The 9,902-nt window shown below is 42.7% G+C and overlaps 1 protein-coding gene across 1 annotated transcript; it reads right to left on the reverse strand.

Moving 5' to 3' along the window:
• Positions 1-1,179: 1,179 nt before the first annotated feature.
• LOC110506398 (7-dehydrocholesterol reductase) lies at positions 1,180-9,540 on the reverse strand. Its single transcript, XM_021585986.2, has 8 exons — positions 9,398-9,540; positions 7,921-8,032; positions 4,697-4,919; positions 4,497-4,587; positions 3,231-3,444; positions 2,933-3,137; positions 2,654-2,785; positions 1,180-2,441 (listed from the first exon to the last, which is right to left on the reverse strand). Exons 2-8 carry the CDS (start codon positions 8,028-8,030, stop codon positions 1,977-1,979), a joined length of 1,440 nt encoding a protein of 479 aa, XP_021441661.2. The 5' UTR covers positions 8,031-8,032; positions 9,398-9,540; the 3' UTR covers positions 1,180-1,976.
• Positions 9,541-9,902: the final 362 nt, after the last annotated feature.

Consider the following 9,902-nt stretch of genomic DNA (forward strand, 5'->3'; position numbering starts at 1 on the left):
GTGTAGTTTGAGGATTGGGAGTAGTCGTGTAGTGTTTCTGTGGATAGGACGTTAGGGTCCAGTGTTTGTTTATTTGTGTCGGTGTGAAAAGCGATGGGAGAGGTGATTGAGTATGTGTGTATGTGAACGACTGAACAGGGAGTAGAAGAGCGCTCTGTGTTTATTTGTCTAAGTCTGTGTGAATAATGAGTAAAGATACGTGTGTCTGGGTGAATCATTTGGATCTTTTGTGTTGTCTTTAAAGTTCATGTTGAGGAGATGTTCATCATTAGGTGTGCTTGCTGAAGCTCTTGATTTCTTACATACTCCTATTATTATAATTTGATGACTTTAGCCCGCTCTAAAGCCTAAGCGATTTTCTCTATGAACACGAAACCAATTTCCAAAACGTACAGACGGCCCCAACTTAGATTGTCTGAGAAAACGTTTTTGATAGCATTTCTACTTTTGAAAATGAGCTCCCAATACATTTCAATGGGGGGAAAAAAAGGGGCCATAGACTTCAATGGTAAAAATAAATAAATAATTCTCTATGTTCAGGCTATTCTAACATCAAATTCTTTAAGATCTTTATCAACTATAAATATATAAAATGTACTTACAATGACTCACCAACGCTCTTTGATTGTTTTATATCCCCTAGAACCGGTGTTCTTCTGCCACCTGCTGCTGAATGTCAGATTTGAGGGAAGAGAGGGATAGAAATATGAGGATTAGGGAGACATAAGAACAAAGAGGAAGAAAATAGTCAATGGAAGTGAAGAGTGCACTCTTGACGTTAGTACAACCACCACCACTACCAGTGAGTGATCCCTGTCATACCCACTCCAGGGGTCTTTCCACCATCCACCGCATCCACATCCTCCCACTCCCTCCTCTTGTCTGTCAGAGCCTAACATTAGCCTCACATCCAGCTCCAACCGTCTGTGTTTGTTTAACTCTTTTCCTGGCAGCTGTGGCGATCTGAAGGGGTTAGGGGTCAGGCAGGCCAGCATGAGGGACAGGAGGCCTGATCAACCTCTTCAGTCACAGCAGGAGGAAATGTTGACCTCTCTAAGGCCGTGTCAGCACCCTTCAAAGCACAGGAACAACTCTGTGATGATGCAATGACACCTCCGTCATTGTCATTTCCTCCACTCACAAAATACATATGAATTGATTGGAATCAAAGTAAAGAAATCAGATTGTTAGGTTTATTTACTTTTCTAAGTTATCACTTTAGGAAAGGCAGATAAGGTAAAAAAGGAAAACACCTAAAATCAAATGGCAAAAAACACTGTTGGATAAAGTAAAAGCACTATTAGCACAAAACTTTAAAATAACAGGTACCTCAAACATATTGACAGGCATAAAGACAAATGAATTTACGCAGGAACAATCATTGTATGGTTGTAACTGCTTCTTGAACATAATCTACTAGTCTGCTGCTAGCATCATTTAATGTTGTACCGATCCCAAAGTAGAAGACACATTTGTCAGACAGTGCATTGTCAACAAAAACAAAAACATCTAGATTATTGCTCACTTGTAGCTGTAGTTACTTTACCCATGGCAACTAACTGCTACGGTATATTTATGTGGTGTTCACACTTCAATACAGATTTGAATTAGAAATCCATTTCTGAGTTTCTCATAGTGTCTATGTACCATAGTACCAACATTTATGGAGAAATGCTCCTAGGCAGCAGTGAGAGAAGTTCTGAGAGTACCTGAGGGTTGCTTCTTAGAGCACAAAGCTGGCAGTCTGACTACAAGTGAAGATCTCACTCTGAGTACTATATATTTTCATACAGAGAAACATGGAAACACACATGGAGATCCAAAGACACCACGGCACACACACACACACACACATTTTGCTCAAAATGTCATCAACCTCTTTCCCATGGAATATGAACCGTCCATTTAACACACATCTCCTTCTTCTGTCAAACTTCTTTCAGGATGCAGGGATTCCTTCAACCTCTGACTCGACTCTAGAAGATCCCAGGCAGCAGGCGATAGGGAACTGCATCCGTGTAGCGCTTCCAGTCTTTGCCGTACTTGCTGCTGCAGCGATGCTCGTCTCTCACACAGCGGTGCACCAGCAGGATGGTCATGTAGACGATGTAGAAGTAGGGATGAATGTGGCCGAAGCCGCAGGCTGCACAGTAGGCCAGCGAGCCCATCAGGTCGCCCGTGTAGTTGAGGTGGCGTGCCACGCCCCAGAAGCCGGAGGTCATGAGCTTGCTGTGGTGCAGGCCGCCGTCACCCGAGCGGTAGGCACACTCAATGAAGGTGGGCTTCTTGCCCCAGACGGAGCACTTCCCCTCGGTACGGCGGAACAGGTCCTTCTGGTGGTTGGTGGAGCGGAAGACGTAGTAACCCACCAGACCCAAGAGGAGGACAGCAGCAGCATGGGCTGTGGAGAGCTGGACTGGGTTGTACACCAGGTACAGGCCCTGTAGAAAGAGACATGATGCCAAACATACAGTATGATGTCTTGGCAGTTGAACAGAAAACAAGAAAGACTCCATAACAGCTACATTTAACTCAGGGTGTATAATCGAAGCGCATCAACTCAACTACAATTTCCATGACCTATTCACATTTTTGCAGTGGCTTCTGTGTTGGGTGTCTGACTAGTTGTTTTTTTTACGATGATGTGACTTACCTGCAGCGTGTAGAGGAAGGGCAGCCACACACAGTCTCCCCAGCCCAGGTACCAGCCAAAGTGGTCATGGCAGATGTCAATCGTCTTCAGGTACCATGCCTCATTCCAGAAGAAGTCGAGAACATAGATTGCCTGTAGGAGTAGCTATTACATTAGTAGCCATTCATTGGAGGTAAAGCTTGCTGGTTCAGTCAAAGCTACCACTCTAAGGTCTAGTTTAGCTAGGTCACTCGCTAACATACACTGCCATCTAGTGGTAAAGGGAGAGGAGTGTCTCACCTGCAGCACATTAACCAGGATCATAGAGTTAGTCACATAGCCATAGAGCTCCTGCTGTTTGGCTGCATAGGAGAGGTTGATTAGAGTCCAGGCAACAATACCAGGTCTCCCGTTGAAGAAGAGCTTGAAGTCGAACCATTTCCCGATGCGGGGATTGAACTCAATGCCCATCATGTAGTTATAGAAGACGTTGCCTGTGAATTTGCTGGAAAATGATAAAGGCAATTCAGATGAAATAGGCCCAAAGTGACAAGTTTGAATGAAATATAACATATTATTGGACGCATCTAGTCCTCACCAGTCCTCGGCATTGGTGGGGAAGAGGTAGGCCTTGACAAAGGCAAAGGTGGACACAACATAGCCCAGTATGTTGGTGCACCACAGCAGTGGGATCCAGTTGTCGAAGATTATGGTGGGGGAAAACCAGTGGAAGTATTGAGCGTTGGCATACCATAGGGCATGGGTGATTAGCCACGACTGTAAACCGTTGATCTCATACTTGTTTATGAGGCCTAGGAGAGAACAAACAATGTGGGGTGAAACCAATGACTGCATATATGAATGGACAAAGCCATCGATCACGTGACACTATTCATTCCTATGTGAAGACTCAATAGCTCATTGAAGCCAAATTAAGTTGTTTCAGATGGCGTCTCATGGAGACAACGTGCGCAGTTTGAGCTACTCCTGGAAGTGGCGTTGCAGGCTAGCTAGGTGCTGCCCTCTCTCATTGAGTAAATCAGGTTGAAGGTCGATCGGGGTACTGTAGGCTACCATTTTTTTGTTTTGAATTTTACCCCTTTTTCTCCCCAATTTCGTGGTATCCAATTGTTTTAGTAGCTACTATCTTGTCTCATCGCTACAACTCCCGTACGGGCTCGGGAGAGACGAAGGTTGAAAGTCATGCGTCCTCCGATACACAACCCAACCAGCCGTACTGCTTCTTAACACAGCGCGCATACAACCCGGAAGCCAGCCGCACCAATGTGACGGAGGAAACACCGTGCACCTGGCAACCTTGGTTAGCGCGCACTGCGCCCGGCCCGCCACAGGAGTCACTGGTGCGTGATGAGACAAGGACATCCCTACCGGCCAAGCCCAGAGCCTGGGCGCGAACCCAGCACCCTTAACCACTGCGCCACCCGGGAGGCTACTGTAGGCTACCATTAGCAGATAAATGATCCTTATAACTTTGTCTGTGTGTGATTTTTTTAAAATTATCTATTCAAGGACATAAATCTTGTGTATTAGAAGCTATTATTGGTACCATTAACGGTCTAGATTTTTGGGGGGAATTTACACTACGATTTCCCTTTTTTCATTCACTACAATGGGGGATCATGTTTTCTGAAAACAATGCCTGCAGTACCGTGGTCAGGCTTGAACTTCTGTGGCTTCAATGAGAGGGGGCAGTAGTTCTCCCGGGTAGAAAAGAGCCAAGTGTTTGCAATCAACAATACTCAACACTATTGTGCACATAAAATATCTGTAAATATTAATAGAAACCAATCCTTCATGCAAGAAATCTCCAAAAATGTAAATGTTCTCTTCTCAGGTGCCTTACCTGCTGGGGTGCGAGCTCCATCCTGAACCCCACCAGCATAGCCAGGCAGGAACTTATGAGTGATATCAGGAACACACATGTAGAGCACCACCTGATGGAGAAACAGTGTCATTCCACAGAACTCCCATCGTTGAAATATTCTGATGCAATAAACCATAATAAAATGTAATTTACACACACGGCCCTACCTATGGCCTTACCTGGAAAGAGACCCAGACGGTGTAGATCTGAGCAGCGGTCCAGGTGAAGGAGGGGGCCTTTTCCCAGATGGAGCGCAGGGTGGCCTCTCCACTGTAGAGCTCTACCAGGGGCTGGCTGACCGAGCACTGGTATTGGTCACACACCATGACGAAGAAGAACACAAGGAAGGGGGCTGTGCACAGCAGCAGGATCACAGCGCTCAGAGAGAACCAGTCCACCTCCCTAACAGAATGGTAGGTGTGGAGGAGATGGGGGAAATAACATACAGAGTTGTAATGGTGAAAATGCATAATAATTGGAGCATTTATAATAATTCATCATTCCTAAAAAAAAATCTGTAAAAAAATGTCAATAAAAAAAATGTAAAAAACACTTGATAGCCTACTGTAATTTATTTGAGAGTTGTTATTATTAGGCTGTAGATCTAATCCAACATAAACACTATGGGCCGAGGACTTTGCCTTGTGGTGTACTGCCAACTTTGCTAGAGTTCACTTTTAAAGATAAGCATGACCAGTTTATCTTACAGGCTCATTTGAAAACCACTGATTATATGACAAGAATGATATAGTCCAACATTTCAGTGACTGTCTGTCCATGTAGTGACTGTCCATCAGTGGAGGCTGCAGAGGGGAGGATGGCTCGTAATAATGGTCGGAACGGAGTGAATAGAATAGCATCAAAATACCATGCCACTTATTCTGCTCCAGCCATTACCACGAACCCATCCTCCCCAATGAAGGTGCCACAAGCCTACTGTGCTGTCTATGTACAGCACAAATCAACATAAATCCTGAGAGCCTAGTTTTTCCTTTTTTAAATAATTCCGTAGTGAATCCATTCGCTAACCTGAGCTTTGTATAAGGGCTACAATAGCAAAAACATGTACAGTGGCAAGAAAAAGTATGTGAACCATTTGGAATGACCTGGACTTCTGCATAAATGGGTCATAAAATGTGACAACATTTCTCAACAATAGACAAACAAACAGTCTGCTTAAACTAATAACACACAAACAATTACACGTTTTCATGTCTTTCTTGAACACACCGTGTAAACATTCACAGTGCAGGGTAGAAAATGCATGTGAATCCTTGGATTTAATAACTGGTTAAACTTCCTTAGGCAGCAATAACCTCAACCAAACGTTTTCTGTAGTTGCGGATCAGACCTGCACAACAGGAGGAATTTTGGACCATTCCTCTTTACAAAACTGTTCCAGTTCAGAAATATTATTGGGATTTCTGGTGTGAGCCGCTCTCTTGGGGTCATGCCACAGCGTCTCAATCGGGTTGAGGTCAGGACTCTGACTGGGCCACTCCAGAAGGTGTATTTTCGACTGTTGAAGCCATTCTGTTGTTGATTTACTTCTGTGTTTTGGGTCGTTGTCCTGTTGCATCACCCAACTTCTGTTGAGCTTCAATTGGCGGACAAATAGCCTTACATTCTCCTGCAAAATGTCTTGATAAACTTGGGAAATCACTTTTCCGTCGATGATAGCAAGCTGTCCAGGCCCTGAGGCAGAAAAGCATCTCCAAACCATGATGCTCCCTCCACCATACTTTACAGTTGGGATAAGGTTTTGATGTTGGTGTGCTGTGCCTTTTTTTCTCCACACAATGTTGTGTGTTCCTTCCAAGCAACTCAACTTTAGTTTAATCTGTCCACAGAATATTTTGCCAGTTGCGTTATGGAACATCCAGGTGCACTTTTGCAAACTTCAGACGTGCAGCAATGTTTTTTTTTGGACAGCAGTGGCTTCTTCTGTGGTGTCCTTCCGTGAACATCATTCTTGTTTCATGTTTTACGTATCGTAGACTCGTCAGAGATGTTAGCATGTTCCAGAGATTTCTGTAAGTCTTTAGCTGACACTCTAGGATTCTTCTTAACCTCATTGAGCATTCTGCGCTGTGCTTTTGCAGGATGGCAACTCCTAGGGAGAGTAGCAACAGTGCTGAACTTTCTCAATTTTTAGACATTTTGTCAAACCGTGGACTGATGAACATCAAGGCTTTTAGAGATACTTGTGTAACCCTTTCCAGCTTCATGCAAGTCAACACTTCTTAATTTTGGGTCTTCTGAGATCTCTTTTGTGCGAGGCATGGTTCACACCAGGCAATGCTTCTTGTGAATAGCAAACTAAAATTTTGTGAGTGTTTTTTATAGGGCAGGGCAGCTCTAACCAACATCTCCAATCTCGTCCCAATGATTGTACTCCAGGTTAGCTGACTCCTGACTCCAATTAGCTTTTGGAGAAGTCATTAGTCTAGGGGTTCACATACTTTTTCCAACATGCACTGTGAATGTTTAAATTCTGTATTCAATAGAGACAAGAGAAATACAAGAATTTGTGTGTTATTAGTTTAAGCAGGCTGTGTTAGTTGAAGATCAGATCTAATTTTATGACCAATTTATGCAGAAATCCAGATCATTCCAAAGGGTTCACATACTTTTCCTTGTCACTGTCACCTTTTAACTTATTTCAGTGGCAGTGACCCATAACCCATTGAAACCTGGAATAGACATATAATGGAAATATAATGTGTGGGTGATGGAAGCTTGTGAACTGATTCAAACTGGTTGTTAATTTTCCCCAGTCAAATACTTTACTTCCTTTTCATACTACCTCTGTCTACTGAAGATTAAGCAGGTCCCCACACACAATCTTGCCCAATATTTTAGAGCAGCTGCCCTCCCCAAAGAAATATAAGGTCCCACTGTTCAGCAAGAATAGGAGCAGGGCAAGTTTCATTCCGACAGCCTGAACAGTGGGACATAGGACAGATGTAGGTCCAATGGTCAGACAGTAGGCCACAGGGACTGTGCATATATGTGCATTAACTATGACATTTCCAGTGTTTTCTGAATTAGGTATTTGTATGCTGATTTCACAAAATTAATTTCCATATAAATGGAGATTAAAGATGGAATCCGCAGTTGGGGAAACAGCGCCACTGTCTGCCCAAAGCCGGTTTTGTTTTTCTTTGATGAAGCAGAGGTGGGGAGTGTACAAGAAATCGCAATACATGTGCTGCTGCTCTTTGCAGTAACTACATTGTTGCAAACAGATGTGTCAGTTTCACCATTAAGGATTGCAGCTTTAAGTATATCGTATCATAATCAGTCCTGAACCAACAGACAGTGAACATAGTTACATGTGAACCCAGTTACCCGAGTAGAGCATTAATGACTATAGGCCTACAGTAGGTCAGCTTCATCTTACCATGCTCTTCCCCACTGCCCTGCAGGTTCCTCTGTTGTCTCAGACACCCCCCAGTTAGAGCTGAGCCTCTGGCGCCTCCGGGTGGCCTCCATGGCCACTGCAGAAGACATCTCTAGAGAAACAGAGAAAGAGAGTAGAGAGTCGTGGTAGTGACCAAGACATAACAGACCGACTGTACCTTATAGCCAATAAGGTAATGTGGGATATCAAAGGACATCTGATGGCCTTTGAGGACCTGACCTAAAACATTATGTGATGGTGCTGTACATGATACATGGTTAAATATTATTAGTAAACCTTAAGGATCAAAAGTCGATTACACAAGGCTGCATGGGGTGTGTCCAAGAGTGATAATGACAAGCCAGATGGCTACTATTTGATGCACACAGGATGTTGTATAATACAGATCAAAATGTCACAAATCTTTTGGTCCCAGTGTGGTAAGGCCTACAGTGTGTCTGTTTGACACATGCACAATTCTAAAGTTTATGAATAGACATGAGCATGATAATTCTACAATGAGAGGTTTTAGCACAACACCGTTGTGTATGTTAGCAAATCTAATGCAAATGTTCAAACATATCAAACACACTGGAAAAATGTGTAAGTACACTTTAATAACACCATAACTGCATTTGATTACTACATGGGCTCAAAGACACCATAGAACCAAACAAACTTTTTCACCCCCATTATTAAACTACTTCTAATGTTGCTCATCCCCTCCATTAATATAAACATGTATGCATGCATTACTTCGTCGCTTTGGTTAAAAGTGTCTGCTAAATGGCATATATTATATAATTATACCATACATCAGAGGTAGGGCCTACACATGTACTGTAATAATCCACAGAAGTGGTAAAGCAGACACACAGGGATAGTAATAGCAGGTCTCTGGGTCATGTTATGTCAGCTGAAACGTTTTTGGACAAAATCCAACATACAGATACAACGATAATGCTGAGGGGAACACCTTTTGTACGTAGTTGACAACAACACTTTCGGCAGAGTGACGGCTGTCACACATTCACATAGACCACTCAAATAATTTTGTATACAAGACTGATTGAAGTAAGTAGAAGGTGAGTTTCATAAAAAAGCATAGACTTCATTCTCCACCCTTTTAACGTTACTTAAAATGACTGATAGGCCTACAACAAGCGTCAGCTGCTTTTACACCCGATTATTGAATACATACCCGCAAGTCCCTGAAATGGTATTGTCAATAATTATGTACGAAATGTAGACAACGGATCGAATGAATAAATAGACGTTAGATAGAGGCTCTCACAAAACAATTGATAACAAATTGCCTAACGCTGCCATAACGCACCTCCAGAAAAAGCCATAACTCATATGGACAATAGATAATGCATAATGTCGAGGATCATAGACGGAAAAATAACATAAGCATTATAAGCAGACTTTGAATTTCAATAGGTCTGTCTAAAATATAATTTCGTAGGCTACTCACCAACTTCTAGGACCTATGGGAAAACTCTTGGACCAGATGTGTACGATATAACGAATAAAAGGTTCTATATTAACAACAACTCCGCCCAAATAACAAATGCCTGCGAACGTACAGCCAATAACGTCTCAGTAGGGTACGCGCCGCACTCCCATATCGACCTCTGATTGGATAACACTGATCTGAAGCCACGAGCGCCTGATGAGCTCATGAATAGTTGGGCCATTAAAAATAATACATCCACATTCAACAAACCGACAGACCCAAATAAATCCTCAACATATTTTGAACCAATAAGTGGACAACATCACACAGTCACACTGTCTTCACGATGACAATATCTGCATACAGCTGTCATATGATGACAGAATAATACAGGATGATGTAGCTAAAATAAATGCAAATATTTATAGATTAAATAGTAGGCTACTTTTATATATATTTTTTTTCATGAAGTCGCAACTTTACACAACATGTGAAGTTTGAGATCTACTTTTCATCTTGGTTT

Source organism: Oncorhynchus mykiss, chromosome 26 (genome assembly GCF_013265735.2).
Source record: "Oncorhynchus mykiss isolate Arlee chromosome 26, USDA_OmykA_1.1, whole genome shotgun sequence".
Classification (NCBI taxonomy): Eukaryota; Metazoa; Chordata; class Actinopteri; order Salmoniformes; family Salmonidae; genus Oncorhynchus; species Oncorhynchus mykiss.

Bases quoted from the DNA above. Each gene is read 5' to 3' on its own strand.
- LOC110506398 (XM_021585986.2), bottom strand. From the start codon at position 8,030: ATGTCTTCTGCAGTGGCCATGGAGGCCACCCGGAGGCGCCAGAGGCTC. The intron at 3,138-3,230 runs GTGAGGACTAGA...ATCATTTTCCAG, and splicing joins CCCACCAATGCCGAGGACTG to CAAATTCACAGGCAACGTCT. The intron at 2,786-2,932 runs GTGAGACACTCC...CTACTCCTACAG, and splicing joins TCCTGGTTAATGTGCTGCAG to GCAATCTATGTTCTCGACTT.